We start from the raw sequence: 21,849 nt of genomic DNA, 5'->3' as shown, positions 1-21,849 counted from the left end.
ATATTTCTGGTATATGTATTGATTCTAGGAAAGTCATTTGGAGAGTTTGTTCTTGATACCAAAACCCAAAGTTTGTAATTCTTCTCTTTTTTTTTTCAGAATGTTGCCTTTAGTGCCCTTGTTGTGTCTGCTAACTGAGACATAACCAAATCTCCTCAGCTATTTTCACTGCTTTGTCTGGATGATAAAAAGAGACCAAATATTACATGTTCAATTCTAGCATCCCTTTTCACTGCTTTGTTTGGATAGTCTTGGGTTCGATATTAGTATCAATCTTTTCTACCCTCTAGTCGGTCTCTCTCCTTTTTTTTTTTTTCATCGTTAATCTTTGTCTTGAACCCTCCCCTTTCCTATTGATTCTGAGTGTCTTCTCAATACCTCTTATTTGCCCCCAGTGTGGGGTGATCCTAGTCAGGGTTGTGATAAAAAAAACGATCTAGCTCAAAATAGGGATTACGAAGGATGAAATTATTTAGAAACGTGAATGGATGACAAAGATGGCCTTTCCTCATCTCAAAACGCACATTGTTAAGTTTGATAAACCTTGTTCTTATCCCAGGAAAATATGTAGGATCTAACCATTCATCCATGCAAATCCAGCAATGCTAGTAGAGACAAAGTTTTATCTCAGGGTCAGCTTTGAGGTTTATTTCGGTTTGGTCACTTCTTTAATAGGAACTGCTTAAAGTTCATCTTTGAGCACTATATGATGCATTTCTTATAATCATGCACAAAATCAATTCTGTTAAGATGCACAATCTGAGTAAGGTGAGATCAAATGAAACGACAGGGTTCTTTATACAAAGAAATCATGGCCAAACTTTACTTTATTGATTTCAGGAGAAAACTGAACACATTTAGACATAATATCTCTTTACAGAGTCAGAATTCACAGGTCTGGGTAGATCTTCTCCATCCATTATGGACAATGTCAGAGCTCCTCCTGAGAAAGCCTTCCTTACGACATAGGGACCTTCATAATTTGGAGCCCACTTGCTGCAATCTTCTCCTGGCAGAGACAATAATTTCTTCAGCACTAGATCTCCTTCTTTGAACACACGAGGTCTAACTTTCTTGTCATATGCCTTGGCCATCCTTTTCTGATAAAGCTGGTGATGACAGATTGCGGTTATCCTCCTTTCACTTATCAAGTTTAACTGTTCATATCTCACTTTGACCCAATCAGCCTCTTGTAACTCTGAATCTATCAACACCCTTAATGATGGGATGTCAACTTCCAATGGCATTACTGCCTCCATTCCATATACCAACGAATATGGGTTGCTCCGGTCGAGGTTCTTATTGTAGTACGATATGCGTGGAGAGCAAATGGCAACATTTCATGCCAATCTTTATAGGTGACTACCATTTTTTGAACGATTTTCTTGATGTTCTTATTGGCTGCTTCCACGGCCCCATTCATCTTTGGCCTATATGGTGAGGAATTTGAATGTTTGATCTTCCATTTAGTACAAAGCTCTGCTATCATTTTGCCATTGAAATTCTGAGCATTATCAGTTACTATCTTTTCTGGCACCCCATAACGACAAATCAAGTCTTTCTCTATGAACCTCTTTACCACTTTCTGAGTCACATGAGCATATGAACAGGCTTCTACCCATTTCGTGAAATAATCAATGGCTACAAGGATGAATCTATGCCCATTGCTGGCTTTTGGGTTAACAGGCCCGATTACATCAAGTCCCCACATTGCAAATGGCCAGGGAGATACCAGATTGAACAAAGGGTTGGAGGTGCGTTGACTTTATCACTATGCACCTGGCACTTGTGACATGTTTTAACGTAGTCAATGCAGTCTTTCTCTAATGTCATCCAGAAATAACCAGCCCTTTGTATTTTCCTTGCCATCATATGTCCACTAGCATGAGTTGAGCAATCCCTTCATGAACCTCCTGCAAAGCCTTTCTAGCATCTGTTGCACTTAAACACCTTAGCAAGGTTCCATCAAATGATTTTTTATACAGAATCTCTCCATCTAGATAAAAACTCATAGCCAATCTCCTTAGGGTCTTCTTATCCGTCTTCGAAGCTTCCTCTGGATATTCTTGCTTTTGCACGAAGTTCTTGATATCGTAATACCAAGGCTTCCCATCTATTTCTTCTTCAATGGAGTAACAATAAACTGGATTATTTCTAATGTCGATGTGTACTGGTTGTACCCTATGCCCGAGATCAATGGTAGCCATAGCAGCTAAAGTAGCCAAAGCATCTGCAAAATGGTTCCCTTCTCTTCCCAAGTGAGTGAACTTTATCTCTTCAAAGTTGCCTAATAATGAGGACAAATATTCCTGGTAAGGCTTTAACTTTTCTTCCTTGGTTTGCCATTCTCCCGTCACCTGACAGATAATCAACATTGAGTCACCATATACATCCAGCTTTTTAATCTTCATCTCTAATGCATCTTCTAAACCAAGAATGCAAGCTTCATATTCAGCTGTATTGTTGGTGCATTCAAAATGCAATTTAACTGAAACTGGATACAACTTTTGATCAGGAGAGACTATCACTGCACCGGCCCCATTACCATATACATTCACTGCTCCGTCAAAAAAACATAGTCCACCAATCTGTCATCTCTTCTTCTCTCTCTATTGATAATAAAATTTTCATCCGGGAAATCAAAATCCAGTGGCTCGTAATCTGCAATAGCATTATCAGCTAAGTGGTCAGCAATCACGCTCCCTTTCACAGCTTTTCGTGTCATATATACGATATCATACTCAGATAGCAAAACCTGCCACCTTGCAATTCGGCTGGAGAGATAGGGCTTGTTACATATGTACCTCAATGGATCCACTTTTGAAATTAACCAAGTGGTGTGATATAACATATAATGTCGTAATCGTTTTGCTGCCCATCCCAATGCACAACATAGTTTTTCTATTACCGTGTATCTAGACTCACATTCAGTGAACTTTTTACTTAGATAATAGATAGCCCTTTCTTTCCTCCCGGTTTCATCATGCTGTCCAAGTACACATCCCATAGCCGTTTCTGTCACTGTCAGATACAAAAGTAAAGGCCTTCCTAACGTAGGAGGCACAAGCAAAGGTGGATTTTGCAAATAACGCTTGATTTTATTGAAAGCCTCTTCACACTCCTCATTCCAAGTCCCAGGATTCTTTTTCCTTAGCAGTCGGAAGATAGGTTCACATGTTGTAGTTAGTTGGGCGATGAATCGGGCAATAAAGTTCAGCCTGCCCAAAAATCCCCTCACCTCTTTCTCTGACTTTGGGGTTGGCATGGATTGGATAGCTTTTGTTTTATCAGGATCCACCTCTATACCTTTACCACTGACTACAAATCCCAGCAGCTTGCCGGACTTAACCCCAAATGAGCATTTTGCAGGGTTGAGTCTTAATTCATACTTTCTCAATCTCTCAAATAACTTCCTCAACACCTTGACATGATCTTCTCCCTCTTTTGACTTGGCAATCATATCATCTACATACACCTCGATTTCTTTATGCATCATATCATGGAATAAAGTCACCATAGCTCTTTGATAGGTGGCACCTGTGTTTTTCAAACCGAACGGCATAACCTTGTAGCAATAGGTTCCCCAAGGGGTGACAAACGTTGTTTTTGCCCTGTCTTCTATAGCCATCTTTATCTGGTTGTATCCTGAGAAACCATCCATAAAGGAATAAGTGGAACTACGGGCAGTATTGTCCACTAAAATATCTATGTGAGGTAGTGGAAAATCATCTTTAGGGCTAGCTTTGTTCAAATCCCGGAAGTCCACACAAACCCTAATTTTCCCTTCCTTCTTTGGTACGACAACAATGTTGGATACCCACTGCGGGTATGTAACAACTTCTAAGAATCCAGCATTCCATTGTTTCTCAAGTTCCGCTTTCACTTTGATCCATGTCTCCGGGTGTGCTCTTCTCAACTTCTGTTTGACTGGTTTACACCCTTCCTCTAATGGGATCTTATGTACCACGATATTTGTGTTCAAACCAGGCATATCCTTGTAAGACCAAGCAAAAACATCTGAGTACTCATGTAGTAAAGCACTTAACTCCACCGTTTGCTTAGGCGTAATCAGTGTCCCTATTTTCAATTCTTTTTTAAACTGATCACAACCTACATTTATGATTTTAAGTTCTTCAGCAGCAGGTTCCCATGTTTTTTCATGTTGCTCTACTAGTTTTGTGAATTCTTTGATATGATTTTCATCCCCTTCTTCTTCTTCCATCATGGTCACATGTTCGTTAAAGTTTGGCCATTCATTCTTGATATTAAATGTATGTGATGTTGTGGAAGATTCGCTTTCAGGATTCCTGAAAGCGGAAAATGTTTGATGTAAAAGCGAGAAGAGAGAGAGAGAGAAACAATGACAGATGAATGTAGAAAAAGTATGATCTCCTTGATTATGATAAAAGTGGGATCACTGATAAAGACAAAATCTAGTTGACATCATGAGCCTTGATTATCAACTAAAATGACAAAAACAAATAAACAAACAAAAGCATATGAAGGCAAGCACAAGGGGTTTACATTTTAAATACTAGCGGAGCTTCTTGGGTCACCCAATTTTGAAACTTTTCACCTTCAGCCAACCTTCGCACAAAAGTCTTAGTGGGGAGTTCTTCTAGAATATGCACAGTCAGTTGTGGTAGCATTTCATCTTCCATTTCAACAGTCAGTTGTGGTAGCACTTCATCTTCCATTTCAACTATTGTTTTTGTGCCACTTCCTTCCTCCTTATCATCTTCCAAGGTGTTGATGCTCATAGTTGCCATCCTTTGAATATCATCTTCTGCTCGGTTATCTGGTTGCATCACATATGCTGCCTTTGGGAAAGAAACCATCAGTGGAGGGATTTCCATTTCTTCTTCTTCAGGCTCCCTTCCCTCGATTCTAGCCATTCTTCGTTCTCTTCGTTTATTGGCAGCCCAACGATGATCCTCCTTCTTAGGCTTATATCCCAGCCCAAATCTTTGGTCAACAGCTCTCATTGTGATTGGCTTAATCCTTTTTGGTATTCCCGTGATAGGGTCATATTGGAATGGGATTCCATGTTCCAAGAAACATCGAACGGCCATCTTTGCTGCTGTTGATATCTTCGGCTTTCTTAGCACTGTGCTTTCAGGTACCCACTCAGTGTTTACAATCTCAAAGGCATGAAGATTCTCATCCGTGCAATCCTCTGCCTCCAGAAAGGGTATGGTCACATTCTTTACCATGGAGATTGTTTCCTCTGCTTTGACGGTTACCAACATCCCGTTCATGATATATTTCAAACACTGGTGTAATGAGGAAGGTACTGCTCCAGCTGTATGAATCCAAGGCCTTCCGAGTAACATACTATAAGAAGGGTGGATATCCATAACTTGGAATGTGGTTACGAACATTTGTGGACCCACATACAACTCAACCTCTAAATTCCCAATGACTGGTCTAGGTGAGCCATCATATGCTCGTGCCATCATAGTGCTAGGCTTTAGATGAGATTCATCAACTGGCATTTCTTTAAGCATATATTTGGGCAATACATTAAGAGCCGAGCCGTTATCAACAAGCACCTTTCCAATAAGGAAATCTTTGCATTTCACGGTGATATACAATGGCTTGTTATGCCCAGTTCCTTCAGCACTTAGTTCGTCAGCCGTGAAATATAGGTAATTTGAAGCGTGGATCCTCCCTACCAAATGCTCCATGGTTTTTTGTTCAATGTCCTGGGGGACATATGCCTCGTTCAGTACCTTTTGTAAGGCATTTCGATGAGGCTCCGAGCTTAGTATCAAGGACATGAGAGATATCCTTGCTGGAGTCTTTTTGAGTTGATCCACTATGCAATACTCACTATGCTTGATCAACTTTAGAAATTCATTTGACTCCTTCTCTGTTACTGGCTCATTCACCTCTACTTCTTTATCAAGATCCACCATTTCTTTACCTTTGGCCTTCTTCAACTCTTCAGGTGTAAAACAGCGGCCACTCCGTGTTAGCCCACTAACCTCAGAATAAAATAAAGGGAGAGGGGCTTGAATGTTCGAGTACAAACATAGTTATATGGCATTGCACTGTGATCTCTTTTGGTAAAGGAAGGTTTAGTCAAGATCAGCCTTGCGAACCCATTAGCCAAAGGTTGAACTCTACAGACCTCTGATAATTTGTCTTGGCCTTCCATCATACTCACCTCCTGGTTGCCCCCAGGGTTTCGAGTCTCAATTCTCCCATGAGTAGCATCTTTGCAACCTTCTGGCGAAACTTGACACAATCTTCGATATGATGTCCCTCCATCCTGTGGAACTCACAATAGTTATCACTTCCCAATTGACATGTAGTGCTTATGTTTAGGAATCCTGATTGTAACAACATATCGTATAAACCTCTTCATGGATACCTTCAACATTTGGCCTTGATTGCCAATCTCTATCATGCCCACTCCAGAACTACTACCAGTATGTTTAGGCAATGGATTTGAAATGACATTAGGTGGATCTTCAAATGATACCCACCCCATCTTGATGAGTTCTAACAACTTCCTTTTAAAAGCGTAGCAAGTTTCAATTGCGTGCCCAGAATTACCGGCATGGTATTCGCAAGCGAGTTCTGGCTTGTACCACATAGGAAAAGGCGGTTGGATTTGCGGTAGATGGATTGGGGTTATTTGCCCAATACTTAGCAATTTAGCGTATAAATCTTTTAAAGGCATTGGTAATGGAGGTAATTGCTCAGAAGTATATCTGGTATATGGCTTTTGATAGTTGTTTTGGATATTAGGTGGGTAATTTATTCTGTTGGTTGGATTTGGAGGCAAGGGTTTGGGAAAGTTCATGTTGGTGAATTGGGGGGTAGATGTTTCTGGGTTTGGGTAATTTACTCTTTTGCCTTTATACCCTCCCTCTAAGTTGTTAACATCTCCTTCTCTTCTTCTTCCAGAAAATCCCTTTTTCTCTAGAGGCTCCGGTATGCGCCCGGCTTTAATGCCTTGTTCTATTCTCTCTGCTACTCGTACAACATCATAAAAATGTTGAGATGAGCTGCCCATCAAATGCTCATAGTAAGGTGCTTTAAAAGTGTTAGCAAATAAAGTCACCATCTCTGTTTCGATTAAAGGAGGTTGGACATGTGTCGCCTCATCTCGCCATCTTTGTGCATACACCCTGACTGACTCTTGGCTTCTCTTTTCCATGGACATCAAGCTTGTTCGATCTGGGGCTATTTCCAGGTTAAATTTATACTGTTTGAGGAAAGCCTCCACCAAATCTTTCCATGTCTTAATTTTAACAGTTTCCAACCTCATATACCAATTTAAAGCAGAGCCTGATAGACTATCCTGAAAAAAATATATCAGCATTTTATCATTATGGATCACTTCAGCCATCTTGTTGCAGTAAGATCGTAGGTGTGTGTTTGGGCACTCTAAGCCTGTATATTTGGTAAATTCTGGGATCCTGAAATCTTTTGGTACCACGATGTTTGGTACCAAACATACATCAGCTGCTCGTGTTGGGTCAAACCAATCATTTCCTTCTACAGCTCTCAACCGTTCCTCTAATGCAGATATCTTATCTTGGCTTATGAAATTGCTTGACCTACTATCAACAGGCCCATCCGTCGTTAAATCCACGGTGGGTAGCGTGTGAGCTGGCCGAATAGGGATGGCTGGCGCAAAATGTTGTTCTGTTACTGAATCTGCCCCCAGAATTGGTGATGCTATGGGAATGTGTGATATGGGTGAACTCGTAGCTGGCTGGGCGGATGTTCCCTCCCCACTTTTTGCTTTTAACAGTTGTTCAAGCAGATTAGACATCCGTGACACTTCACTTTTCACTGATTCTAGCTCGCTCTGGTAGCGGGATTCTAGGTGAGCCCTCTCTTCGTGTTCCATTCTTGTTCTGAATCTGGTGTAATGGACCTTATGTGGGGGACCTATGTTTCAACTACGGTATGCAAATGACATATTATAAACAAATGTATGATGTAAGTAGGATGCGTATGTATATTTTAATGAACTGATTCATGACTTTCGTAATCCTTTAGGCAAGATTTCTGAGCTGAACTGATTGCTGTAAAGAGTATTTGCCAAGTTCTTTATCAGTAACATTCAAGTGGAAAGAAAGATAGGTTATAACCTTTTTATAACAAAACTGAAGCTTGTACAAAAAGGTATAAATCAAACAGCACTTAATACAAAAACTATTTTACAAGGCATCCCCCTTATCAGCTAAGTCTTCAACAAATGAAATGAGAGCCCCCATATATTCTCGATATTTTGTAACACTATTTCCAACTTGGGTAGCTTGTTGCATCATCCTCTCCGCATAACGAGCCACTTGCCCAATCTGTTTCGTCATATGTCTTATTTTTGCATGCAACAAGACGTTATCGGTGATTATCACTTCATTGCTGGCCCTTAAGGCTTCATTGCTCCTTTCTAATGTTCGGACCATTGTCTCAAACAATGTTAATGTAGTCCTGACTCTTTGTAATTCTTCTCTTGCGATGTCTAGCTCAGCGATTTTGGAGTTCATTTGAATTGTAAAGCTGTCAATATCTTGACATTCCTGGCACACTTGCTTCAGCTCATGTAACTCTTTTTCTATTTCACCATAATGTCTTCTTAGCCGCTTTTCTTGTATTTCCAACTCAGATTGTAGAATCATTATCTGTTCTTTTGAATCCTCAGCCCTTTTCTGGTAATCTCTTCTATCCACCTCGGCAGTCTTTCTCATACTTCTCTCTTCCTCCAACTGTACCATATATTGGGCACGTGCTCTTCTTTCTTCTTCTATGTCGGGGTGGACTTGTCGATTCTTCTCTTTTTCAATTTTTATCTTTCTTATGAAACCGCTCCTTTCTTTCTTCAAAGAGTCCAATGTCTCTTTATCTGTAATTATCTTGCTTTTCGTTGATTTCTTTATCTTGATCAATTCTTTTTCTGTGATCCCATTTTTGTGACTCAGTTTGTCATTTGCACTTATGAGATCTTTCACCTCCTCCTGGCTTCCTTTGGCTATTGCTTCAGCTATCTCTGCTCTTTTCTGCCATTGTTTGCAAGATATTAGTTGCTCCTCTTTCTCTTCGAGTTGTTGTTTTAAGCAATTCCTCATCATATTTTCTTCTTCTACTTGTTTTTCCAGGACTTGTTGCTGTCTTTTGCTTTTGCCGAGGTCTGTGCCACATCTCTCCAACTGTCTTCTTAGTTCTTCCTCATGAAGAGTCCTTTTTCTTTTTGGATGCTCCATTATTGACTCAAGATGCTCATGTGTTGAAGACTCTATTACCCCAGGAAGCTTTCCATTTCTCCAATTTGTATAATTTTGACTGACAGATGAGTCAAACATGCTGCCTTCTTCCCTTTTCACCAGAACAGGCCTTTCCCAGTCTTGTCGAATGAGTTCCATTTCTTTGAGGTATGGTTGATGTTTGAATAATCCCATGAAATCTGCTAAACCCAGAGTTCTTGGTGCATACTGCATTCCACCTAACTGTCTGGTTACTAATGCTGGGGCATAATTGATGTATCCCGTTATACCAATCAGGGGAACCCATACCTTACTTCCACACCTCATTATACAGACTGTGTTGTTCATCCATGGTGCTTTCCATTTGAAGTTGCTTTGTGGTAGTGTAGAATATTTCTTTATCCATGCTTTCTCATCCCAATGTCTCCAAGTCTCCTCTATTGTAACTTTCAATGGTCGAAGGTCGAACCACCAGAAGTTGTTGAATATGTCCCTTGGCGTCTCAATATGACTGATAATCCATAAGTATAACATAGGGACACAACATCTCATTACCCCCTTGCCATTTATTCTGCAATGGTTGAGTGACAACATGGTTTCGGCCAAAATTGCTGAAGAGGGATTGATCTGATCATACTCGTATTCTAAAAATATGCTTGCGGCTTCCAAACTGATGACCCCAATTTCAGACGGAAACAATACGAGGCCAAAAATGGCGAAAGCCACCAATCGGTATCGTTCATCTCCTAATCTGCCTTCCTCAAAGTTTTTCTTCATCCTAGCTTCAATGACCTTCCATTTAAAACCCCCATTAGCTATTCTGCATTGACTGATCATTCCCAGGCCTAACAGCTTTATCACCTCCGCGGCTGTGCCTTCAAAATTTCGTCTGAGGTAAATTCTGTGGCTTTTATTTGGAAAATCCAGGATCCTCTCATATTCCTCCAAGGTAGGTGTCATATCTATGCTCCCAAAAGTAAAACATCGATAACTAGGATCCCAAAAGGTTACTAGGGCTTTGATTGCTGTTGTTTGTAAGGGTAGCCTCATTAGTTGAGCAATTCTTCCATATCGCCTTTCGAAAAGTGTATCGTCAACATATCTCATTATGGGCCATATTTTCTCCAAGTCATTGATTGTGTGATTTATTTTGGTAATCTCGGGTAATGTACTGATATTGATTCTTGGACAGTTTCCTTCAGCTACCTGGGTCAGCTCAGTAATGGGGGCGTTGCAAGGAACAGTTAAAGCACGTATGCCCACCATTACCAAGCAGGCACTCAGATATGAGTTGGGTGTTTCACGCATCTGAACCCGACCAATAGTCATAGGGCAGATCGTTAATACCCCACTTAAACTTAAAGGCTTGTGTATTCGTTTCAACAAATTAAAGCATTGACATATATATACAGGAATTAAAGCGCGTGAGAAATAAATAAAGGAAATGCATATTTAAAAATAAACACGCAAACCACAACAAAAAACACAATAAATCAGACAAAAACAAAGCTTAGTCCACAAGGTCCCCAGTGGAGTCGCCATTCTGTCGCACGTGTGCGGCGGCGCGGCGATCGTCCACCCTCAAGGAAAAATCGGAATATGTATTCCTGGCAAATAAGGAGAGACAAGGAATTCTTGTCTCTATATATGAAAAAAAAATGGACTGGGAGTCGCCACCTAGTATTCTGGTTACTAGGAACCTTAACTGGTCTTTAGAGATCGGGTACGGAGACTGGTTGCGTAAAGGGAAAGTATTAGCACCCCAACTACGCCCTACCTAAGGTAGGCTGCATTGTTTTAATGTCTGATAAAATCTAAGGTCTTGTTTGTGGTTTTTTTTTTTTATTGTTCGGAATACGCATTACATGTAATGTCATATCCCAAGTTCTATAAAAAAAAATAATAATAATAAATTAAATATCCGGAATATGTATTACGTATAATGTCATACCCTAGATATTAAAAGATAAACAAAATAAATTTTTTTGTTGTTTTTTTTGAAATTTTGGCCAATATTCTCTTGACTTTAATAAACTGGTTATTAAAGCCAAAATGCATGCTAAAACATTATTTTTTTTTTTTTTTTTATGAAAAATACAAAAATGATTTTTTTTTTTTGAGACATTTGGCCGTATGCACAAAAACATTTTTTTCTCTTTTTTTTAATTTTTTGTTTTTTTTATATTCTTGAAAAGCTGAAAACTGGGTATTTCAGTACCGGATTTATATTTTACGACATAAAAATATTGCTCGATATTAAATCAAAATGACATAAAAACTACGCGGAAATATTATAAAATGCTGAAATAAATATTTTGATTTTTTTTTTAATGGGTCGGGTGAACAGTATCATGTGAACAGTACCACGGGACAAAAACGGGGTATTTTAATACCGGATTTATATTTTTACGATGTAAAATACAGACGATATTAAGCAAAATGATAGAAGAAAATGTGCTTTTAAAAAAAATATATATAAAAATTATAACAACAAAAAAATAATAATAATAAAATAAAAATGGGCCGGACCCGGCCCAAATGCATGGGCCGGGCCGACCAAGCCTATTTACATGGGCTGGGCCGACGGCCCAGCCCAGACCCAAACGGGCTGGTTACTGTGCATCAGCACAGTAACCAGCCCTTCGTTATTTGCAGAACGTGAATTAATTCACGTTCTGCATGAAGGCGCAGCAAATCATAAACAAAGCGAGGCAGAGGCGGGGCAACAGGATGGCGTACCTGTGGTGGCGTCGAGGCGGTGCTGCTGGCGGCGGAGGCACGGTGGCCGGCGGTTTTCCTTCTCTCTCTCTCCTCTGTTTTTGTTCTCTTCTCTGCCGAATCTCTTCCTTCTTCTTTTTTTCTTTTTTTTTCTTTCTGTTTCTCTCGTCTCTCTCTACCCTCTTTATTTCGTGGAATCCTTCTCCTACTCCCTCTCTCTCCTTTTTTCAGTCCCGTTCCCCTGTTTTTATAGGAAAAAACAGGGGGAACGTCACGGTGGGGCGGCCAACAGTGGCCGCCCCCCCTCCAACTATCGAAGTGGCCGACAAAAGTATGTAAGTGGCTGAATTGTAGGCGTCTTATTGAGCCAAATCCGGGAAAGAAGTTCGGCGAAAAGTGGAGAAGAAAAAAATATCTTCTCCCCTGTTCTCTGCGTGCGCAGGGAAGAAGACAATGGTGCCGTTTCAAAACGGCACCGTTGTGCGTTTTCTCTTTTTATTTTATTTTTTTTTTAATAAACAGTACGTGAAACGGCGCCGTTTTGGTCAAAACGCGCCGTTTCATTTAAAAGGAAAAGGCGGTAAAACATGTCAGATTCAAATTTCGTCCCTCAATTTGCGCGCGTTTTACGATTTCGTCCTTGGTCTCGGATTTCTTCAATTAAGTCCTTAATTGGCCATTAAACTTCATTTGTATGCAATTAAGCCCCTGATTTGACCAAATTAACTTCCAAAAATTATAATTTGACCCCAGAAAATTAATTTCTTCCAATTAAAGCCCAAAATAACTCCAAAATCAATTGTTTTTGCAATTAAAACCTCTATAAATTCAATTAAACCTTCAATAAAATTTAATTGAGTCCATAAACTTCTAATTTTGCATTTTCTTCCACAAATTGAATTTTCTTTATCATCGGGGCTCTCATCAGTCAAATGATATACTGTCAAAATTAATTTTTGATTTTTGAACATCCTTAATCAATTTTTTTTTTGAGCATTTTTAGGGCGCTCTGACATTTTTTTCACTGTTATATTTTTTAATAATATATTTTTTTGATTTTTTTTTGTATTTTTAGGTGAGGACCCAAAAATGGGTTACAACAGTTATTGGCAGATCCTTGACAAGTACAGAGCAGCAGGTGAGTTTAAGAGTCCATATCCTCAAGAATTTGTGCATGAAGATGTAGATGACATTGAATCCAATTCTATTGCATGGGATGGGGATCGTGTTTCTCTCCTGCAAACAATATCAAATGTTTCTGTTGAGCTGCCCCCCGAACCTGCAGCAGAGTTAGGTCATAACTGGCTCAGATGAATCGAATAGTTCAACATGCATTCAACAGAGGTATCTATACTAGCATATGCAGGATAGTGTATAGGGAAATCTTCTTTTCCGTTCTCTCCTGTCAGTGTCGTTCTTGGGATATACATTAGTCGCCTGCTGGATTTCTAATAAATACGAAAGCCTATGGTACTTTCCTGCAGCATTCTTGTGACATGTGAAATGATGGTTATCGCTGGCAATTACAGGAATCTTAACATATAGTTTAGAAGGAATTCACTATATTGGAGTTGTGTTGCATGATTCTTGAACAATAATAGAGCTAATAAAGCAACACCTTTGGAGCAGCATCTTTGTTTCTTCCCCTCACTTCAAGTACTCCATAAAACTACACCCCATAAAACTTCAGAAAGAGCTAATTTAGGACATGAAAAAATATGAAACATCCAAGGAAAAATCAACAGCTGCTGAGCTTGTCGCCACCATGCCAAACCACAGCAGCTTTCTTTCACCTGGGGCTTCTAAGCCTTGTAGTGGAACAGAGTCAGCGGTAGCGAATGCAGTTGCTGAAGCTAGAGTCAGGTCTGTCCATGGAGAAGTTAACAGAGGAACAGCAACACCACCGTTTAGTTCCATCAGTAGAGGCCTGCCTAACCCGTAACTCGAGACTTTCTGCTCTCAAGCCGGGTTTAAGAACTATATAGGTTATTTTCATGTATTTTTTACATTAAAAAAAATTCAAAGTGTAACTTAAAAAGCTCATGTAAGTAAGATCAAGATATTTAATAACATAAACTAAGACATATATCCGATTGTATTTACTAAATTTATTTATTTAAATAATAAAATATAAATCTACACCCTAAAAAACTCATGATTTAAAAGATAAACACAAATAAAACTAGGTAAATAAACTCACTCTATAAAAAATATTATGCAAGGCCGAACACATTAAGAATATAATTTTAAAAAAATATTTTTTATTTTTAAAAAATAGACTATATTTTTTATATATAAAAAATATAGATAAATTAGAATAATACCTTGAAAAATAAAATAGAAATAGAATGGCTAAAATATAGATAAATTAGAATAATACCTTATTATATTTAGAAATTTCCTCGATTGATTATTCATTCCACTTATTTCATGTACAGTTCTATTATTTATAATTTATCACATAAACTTTCCATTATTTTATACTTACAAGACGTGCTCAAATCATTTTTCTTTTCCATTAAACTTTGTCCGTAGGGATAATTTAATACCAAATCCTTAACTTGTCAACATAGTAAAACTCATATACACCTTGTTTCATTATACATCAGTCCATATAACAACCTTGTTATATTGAGAAATTTCCTTGATTCATTATTCATTCCACTTATTTCATGTCCAGTTCTATTATTTTATAATGTATCACATAACCTTCCATTATTTATACTTACAAGACGTGCTCAAATCATTTTTCTTTTCCATTAAACTTTGTCTGTAGGGATAATTTAATATCAAATCCTTAACCCGTCAACATAGTAAAACTCATATACACCTTGTTTCATTATACATCAGTCCATATAACACCCTTGTTATATTGAGAAATTTCCTTGATTCATTATTCATTCCCATTTATTTTCATGTCCAGTTATATTATTTATAATTTATCACATAATCTTCCATTATTTTTATACTTACAAGACATGCTCAAATCATTTTTATTTTCCATTAAACTTTGTCCATTGGGATAATTTAATACCAAATCCTTAACCTGTCAACATAGTAAAACTTATATACACCTTGTTTCATTACATGTTATTGTTGCGGTCAGTAAATGAGTCGAATAACTTATCAATCCCTTTTATGATAACCCCAACCATTTGGATACAATTACACATTACTGTCTTTTAAAGTAATTTAATATACACTCTACTGAAATTTCGGTGGAGTTTTCCTTGTACTTGGACTATACCAATTTATTAACATCTTCACCAATATCTCAATCCAATACTACAATCATGATTTATTACTTGACACAATACTGCGAGTTACATGGTAATTTCTTTAATACCAAATACAATCAGTTTTATACACAATGATTATTTACTATTATCTCTTCAATATATTTACCATATCAATTTCTAAACAATTAATTTCTTATTTTATTTTTAACTTTACAAATCAATACAATTAATATATACTTAATTCCTCTCTAGTCCAAACCGGACATTTGTTCCATTACCAAATTACGATTTCATCAATTTTTCATTAATCAAAGTACTAATTCCATTAACCAAGAAACTAATTTCTCTAATTTTCCATGAACCCGGGCACTAGTCCCATTAACCAGGGTAAGTAGATTCTCCAATTTCCCATCAAACAGGGCATTAGTTCCATTAACCACGACACTAGTTTCCATACAATATCTACTCATCTATTGGCTACTCACACGTCAGTTATTTTAAAGTTCTCATCACATATATATTTTCAACTTTATTTTTTTTACATGGCGGTCTAACACAAATTACACATGATTTTCACCATTTTAATCGGTAACAAATCATAAATCGAATGTCGCTAATGCGGTTGATAATAATTCTTGTATAGCAATTCCGTCGTTGCGATCAAAAGTAATACATACCAGATTTTTCTACTGATACAATAAATCACATCTCATAATGTACTACACATTATTGCTTATGCGATTAATTATAAATTACATACCAATTTCTATTTCAAAAGCATACGTCTTTCATAAACAATGACAACAATAATACACTATACAATTTAATTACCATTGTAATTCTAACAATTATAAAAGCATGTATAAATAATTAAAAAGGAAAGGAAGGGTCAATCCCTTACCTTAACTCTTGATATCCAGCTTTTGAGAAGTCGAGTTTCTTTCTGAATGTTTCTCCTATAGCCCCCAACAAAACAACAATTACTACTTACACTATCAATTAGATTAAATCGCTAGTATATCCATACATTGTAATAGCTCTTTAATGTAAATAAACACACACTAAAATTTTTCAAATTTCCTAAATTCATGCCCAACATAACATCACAACCCAATAAAAATTCATGCTCATGTTTCCTTAATACTCAAACACATCATTTCATTAATATTGCATCATCTTCTATACCTTCCCATTAATAGAATAATTCAATACAATTCCTTAATTATTTTCAATTTCTCTAAACAAACAATTTGACTAATTTGAAAACATCCTTCCAATCATTTGTACATCTCAAAATCATTAAAATGAGCATTCAATTCCAAGTCACTAAGACTAATTACTCATGGTTCCTTCCATCGACTTTACAACATCATTATATATGCCCACATTTTTGGTATTAAGATTTTCTTTTAACCAATCTCATTTAAAAATCATATTCATGCTTGTAATTTCAATCACGTAATTAGCATATTATCATTTTACTTCTTTCCTATTGTTATTTTAATTTTTTTTTTTAGCCAAAACCAAAAGCACCCATTCATAATTCACAATACGTTTACTCAATTGCACATTTCACATTAAGGTTTTCAATCATCAACATACTTACACACCTAGAACAAAATTGGAAAATTTCTACCACTAAACATCTTATTTGGCCAAAACCTAATACTCCCATATCATTAAATATTATTTTCAATTTTATTTTATTTTAGCATACTTTCAAGCTCACTTAACAATATATATAAAACCCTTTACAATTCAAAATTATAACATGCATTCAAGCTCACTCAATCTATTTTCAATTTAAAGGATGGATTTTCAACATGTAATTTCTCTCAAAATCATTTTAGATAGGTTTAGAGCCATTAACCCAATTAGTAGGTACACACACATGCTTCACACTTAAGAAACCCCTCAATTTTTCCCATTTGGTTGACACTTGTGACCTCTCTTTTTCCTAAATCTTCTTCATCAATATTTCGTAATTCTTACACTTCCTTAAGATACTTCACATCTATTTCACTATTTTATCACTTTCTTGCATTTTCCTCAAAATTGAATTAAGAACCCTAACTAGAAAAATTAAAAATTGTTAGTAAAACTTACATAATTGAAATCGAAGTAAGTTAGGTGGATTAAGGAAACATTCCTTGTCATTTTGATGCCAAATTTCAAACCCAAAAATGGATCTCTACCTCAAATCTCCATTTATCTTCCATTTCTTCACTTTTTCTCTACTAGTACACCCTATCTCTCCACTATTTATTCTAAGTTTAATGTTTAGATCATGGTTTCTGACACAATCAAAAGATTGATGTCTTATCCCAAGTGCAGGAATGTCAAAGTAATAAATAACTTGACAAGATCAGGGTCGGACTATAAAGAGGTGAACTATATAAAATTATAAACAACAAATGAAAAGGAGTTGAAGAGAACTTTTGAGATGTAATATTGATGTGAGTATTAATAAAGATAAAAACAATTGTCAAGGTTAGAGGATCCACTAATAATATTAGAAATAAGTATAGTATAAACTCTTTTTATTAATCAACTGGAAACCACACACAAAGGAGGTTCCAATTGGATGATTTATCATTAATAATTCATTATAAGTTTTTAATATGATTATATTAATTATCTTATTTTAGTAACACTATACTCTTAAATATTGTCAGGAATTCATGATGTTAACTTATGTTAACAACAAATCAAGTTCCTTTCATAGCATAGGTGTAGGGTATACCATACGGTTGGCTATGAAAGTGCCAAGCATTTATTGTACCTAGTGTTATACAACACAAATCTAGATTAACCATTTAACAAGCAAGGTTAAATTAATAAGATAAAAAAGATAAGACATATTAATAACAAACTTTCTTGAATATAAACATTGAAATCCATGTTGAGTTTATATTATACCTATTCTAACACCATTAATGAAACCTTTTCACCTTGACATAATAAACTTAGCTAAACATTATGAAGAAGAGAAACATAAATAAACTAGATAAGAACATAGTTATGATGAAAAGCATAAACAAGAGATTAATGAAAGCAAAACTTAAACATTACAAAAATACAAAGAAAGAAAGCAAGAATATGATCTTGATCTGAAAACCGAGATGCTTCAATGCATGGAAAATGCCTCCTTTTATAGGCCAAATTCAGAACTATTGATTTGATGACTAATTGTTGAGTGGATGACCACCTCTTGACTTGGTAACAATCTTTATCTTTTTTTCTGTAGAAAACATCATTACTAACATCAGAATTTGAATAGACAATCTTTATGAAAGTTCTGGGAAATTGTCTCAGCTTTCCAACAAAACAAGAATGAGGTCATTTGGACTTCTAAAACTCGAGATATGGGCTGAACACTAAATAGTGTCTCGGCTACAGGACAAATTTCAACTTCTCTTTTGATGCTAATATTTGGACTTCCAAACGACAGAATCGAGTCTTGGACTCTTCATAAATGTTTTAGGATTATGTCTTAGATTTCTAGCCATATAAATCAAACTGAAATCCAAGATCTACAGCTCTAGTTATGATCTAATAACCGAATGGTGTTTTTGTTTGTATTGAACCAGCATCTCTTTTCTAAGCTTAACCTTTTTCTTTGTCCTTTCACTTTCAATAGTTAATCACACCAATAAATCCTTTGAATTGCGAGATATGCCTACATTTAAAATGAGTATTTACTATAAATTAAAGCTATCTTATATTATTAGACTTGTTATTATAAAATATGCTTAAGTTAAGGAGTTATTGATACTTTAAGTACAAAATGATAATATAAAACCTTGATAAAAATACACCTTTAAGCACTAATCAGTTTTACTCTTCAAACCAAAGTATTTAAGTTTCCATGGTTTTGCTTGGATAAAAGGGACGGGAGAAGGCTTGAGATGGTGAAGAACATTTGTTCTTATTTGCTGCTGCTGCTTTGAGGTGGCTTTAAAATAAAGAACAAAAATGTTCTTTAGAGTCAACCTCCCATTTAAACGGGAGCTGACGTGTTTCTTCTTCTTCTCTTCTTTTTCAATGTACCCCTAATTATACTTCTCAATATTTTTCAGGTATGCCCCCCGCCATTGATAATTTTGTAAGATTTGTTTTTGGATTTCAATTGACCTAAAACCTTTACCCAAGTTAAAGCAACATATTAAGAGGTTACTCGTAAAATTTCAGCCTGATCTAATAATCGAATTGAGAATTATGTTCAATAGCGTTAAACTAGATAGCTAATAATTTTTACGCCAAAATCTGAATTTTTGAATATGCTATTTTCTTAAATCATCAATATTTTAACTAATTCATTGGGGACTTCCATCCCTGCAAATTTTCCTCAAAATTAGTTCCCTTCCAGGTTAAAAACTATGTAATTATATGCAGGCTAAAAATGACGATCAGAGTTATTCTCACATAAAATCATACATTAATTTGTTTTTTTTAATCTAAAATACTTTTTTAAATATTTTCACCCTAAATTTATATATATATATAAAAATTACATATTAATGTCTTGAATTTTATTTGGGGGTTTACAAATGATGTAAGGCTAGTTGCGTCCACTAGGTGGCATCACACGTACTGCCTGAATGATGCAGACGCCACCCACGGGTGGGGCTGAACAAGTATTAAAAATTTGAAAAACAAATATGAAAAATACCAAAATGCCCCCCAACCCCTATAATTACACATAATACTCATATAAAAGTATAAAAATACCTCTAAATTCTAAAGCTTATATTTTATATCTTTTAAGGTTAAAGATGTAATTAATTACACTATACATTAAAATTCAAAAAACTCAGAAACATTTTTATCCAGTAGCACAATAATTTTTTTGATTCTAAAGGTAAATTCGTATTTTATTGTCAAGAAGCTTATGTAAAGTAAAAAAATCTTGGTCAACAATTTTATATTCTGTTGTTTTAGAATAAAAAAAGTATTTTTATTATATATAAAAAAATAAAAAAGTACATCAACACGGACCAAAAAAATAATAATTTTGTTTGGATCAAAACGCTAAGATAATTTGACTACAGCCCAAAACATATTTTACCATGAATTGAGCTCCAATAAAAAACACCCGGGCATTTAGTTTTCGAGGTAATTTTGGCCGGTGATGAGGGTTTTGAACACCGACATCATATTGGTCAAACATCGATCAGGGACGGCTAACATTAGGCCAACTGATCAACGTTGGTGGTGGTCATCTCGTTCGGCGTTTAACGTCGATCAGGGATGACTGAAATTCCACCCGAAGGCAGTGCTTCACAAGAAGACCTCTTATGGCTGCTTTGAAGCAGGTTTCTCACTCTTTATCCCCATCTTCTACTTCATGATTTTCTCCAGGTTTGATGCTCTGTTGATCCTCCACCTCTGTCTGCCGTTCTTAGAATTACTCCACGCCTTCAACTTCACATATTTTGGGTTTCTTTCGGATCATTATATCAAAATAATTATAAAATAATTTTAATTTTATTTAAAACATAAAAACAATCACGCCTATCACGTTTCAGTTTCATTTAATTGAATAAAGAACAACTGAAAATACCATAAAAGAATATAGCAAACAGTAACATCAAGGGAGGGTACTTCTGTCATTGCACTATAATTCAAATTCAGCTACTTTCCAACTATTACCAATGACCACAATACCCATCAAACCAAACAAATCACCAAACATTGCGAGGGTATTAACGTAAGAATAAAAATCATCACCGACCCCCTCTTCATACAAGAAAATCTACGTGCCCATCTCGTATTCATACAAGAAGGTCTACGTTCCAACTATACTGTATACATAAGAAACCATACCATTAAAAGCAGAGAAAAGCGACCAGATCCATGGAAGAAGCAGCACTTTTTAATCAGCGGAATCATCTCCACCACCGAAAATGGACAGACGATTGTAAAGCAAGAACAAGATCAGAACAAGAAACAGCGCAACACCAACAGGTGATCCACTAACTCGGTGGATGGACTCAGGCTCACCAGTAAAGAAGACAGTGGAGACAAACGAGCCACGATCAGAAGAAAGGAACTGGATGGTCAAGAGAAGGATAATGGGCAAGAGCAACAGACCCATTGGACTTAAAAGCTCAGCAAAAGCCTCAGTTATGGCTTGACCTTGGTCACCAAAGATGAATGGAGCTAGCACCACTATGGATACTACTACTGCTAGTAGTATTCCATGGGGCGGACCAAGATGTTGATGATGTCTCTCTTGAAACATTCTCTCTCTCTCTCTCTCTCGCTCCCCTGTAGTTTTAATTTGTGTTGTATTTTTTCAGGCTTCTTTTTCTTTGGTTTCTCGAGTTTAGGGGTGTTTATGGTCTTGAGAAGGAATGGGAAGATGGGGTTCTTCTCACAGGGATGGTCTTAAAAAAACGTTGCTTTCGGGACGCGTCTGTCGTCCTGGAGAATTTATTATTATTATTATTATTATTATTATTATTATAATACTAAACCTCAAGAGTTTTTATTTATTTATTTATTTAACTATAACTCAATAAAATATCTCTAGAGTTATAATGAAATTATTATTTTATTTTTTTAATTTTTTTAAAAACTTTATTTTAGGAATAAAATGGTCTTTATACATGATCAATTTATCATTTTTAATTTTATTGGGTCAACATTATCTTTTTATTTTTTTA

The 21,849-nt window shown here is 36.2% G+C and overlaps 3 protein-coding genes across 3 annotated transcripts; all 3 read right to left on the bottom strand.

Annotated features, from left to right (window-relative positions):
* Positions 1-796: 796 nt before the first annotated feature.
* Positions 797-1,711, bottom strand: LOC140955883 (uncharacterized). Its single transcript, XM_073411046.1, has 3 exons — positions 1,367-1,711; positions 963-1,298; positions 797-847 (listed from the first exon to the last, which is right to left on the bottom strand). The coding sequence occupies exons 1-3, from the start codon at positions 1,709-1,711 to the stop codon at positions 797-799; spliced, it is 732 nt and encodes a 243-aa protein (XP_073267147.1).
* A 157-nt stretch (positions 1,712-1,868) lies between these two features.
* On the bottom strand, positions 1,869-7,867 carry LOC118032833 (uncharacterized). The gene is made up of 6 exons (XM_073411045.1): positions 6,377-7,867; positions 6,170-6,274; positions 4,577-5,987; positions 3,239-4,110; positions 2,926-2,986; positions 1,869-2,557 (listed from the first exon to the last, which is right to left on the bottom strand). The coding sequence occupies exons 1-6, from the start codon at positions 7,865-7,867 to the stop codon at positions 1,869-1,871; spliced, it is 4,629 nt and encodes a 1,542-aa protein (XP_073267146.1).
* A 12,899-nt stretch (positions 7,868-20,766) lies between these two features.
* LOC118032842 (uncharacterized) lies at positions 20,767-21,571 on the bottom strand. The gene has a single exon (XM_035037618.2). It carries the CDS (start codon positions 21,423-21,425, stop codon positions 21,057-21,059), a length of 369 nt encoding a protein of 122 aa, XP_034893509.1. The 5' UTR covers positions 21,426-21,571; the 3' UTR covers positions 20,767-21,056.
* Positions 21,572-21,849: the final 278 nt, after the last annotated feature.

Source organism: Populus alba, chromosome 8, assembly GCF_005239225.2.
Source record: "Populus alba chromosome 8, ASM523922v2, whole genome shotgun sequence".
NCBI lineage: Eukaryota > Viridiplantae > Streptophyta > Magnoliopsida > Malpighiales > Salicaceae > Populus > Populus alba.
Note: the sequence above shows the minus strand (reverse complement) of the source record. Positions and strands in the feature narration are given on the sequence as shown.

Excerpts from the sequence above, each read along its gene's own strand:
- LOC118032833 (XM_073411045.1), bottom strand. The coding sequence starts at position 7,867 with ATGGAACACGAAGAGAGGGCTCACCTAGAATCCCGCTACCAGAGCGAG. Across the intron at positions 6,275-6,376 it reads ATCAAGGCCAAATGTTGAAG|GATGGAGGGACATCATATCG; the intron begins GTATCCATGAAG and ends TGAGTTCCACAG. Across the intron at positions 2,558-2,925 it reads AAGTAAAAAGTTCACTGAAT|TGAATGTATATGGTAATGGG; the intron begins GTGAGTCTAGAT and ends TTGACGGAGCAG.
- LOC140955883 (XM_073411046.1), bottom strand. The coding sequence starts at position 1,711 with ATGTGGGGACTTGATGTAATCGGGCCTGTTAACCCAAAAGCCAGCAAT. Across the intron at positions 1,299-1,366 it reads AGAAAATCGTTCAAAAAATG|AACCTCGACCGGAGCAACCC; the intron begins GTAGTCACCTAT and ends TACTACAATAAG. Across the intron at positions 848-962 it reads ATTATGAAGGTCCCTATGTC|TTTTCTCCTGAAATCAATAA; the intron begins GTAAGGAAGGCT and ends AAATGTGTTCAG.
- LOC118032842 (XM_035037618.2), bottom strand. The coding sequence starts at position 21,425 with ATGTTTCAAGAGAGACATCATCAACATCTTGGTCCGCCCCATGGAATA.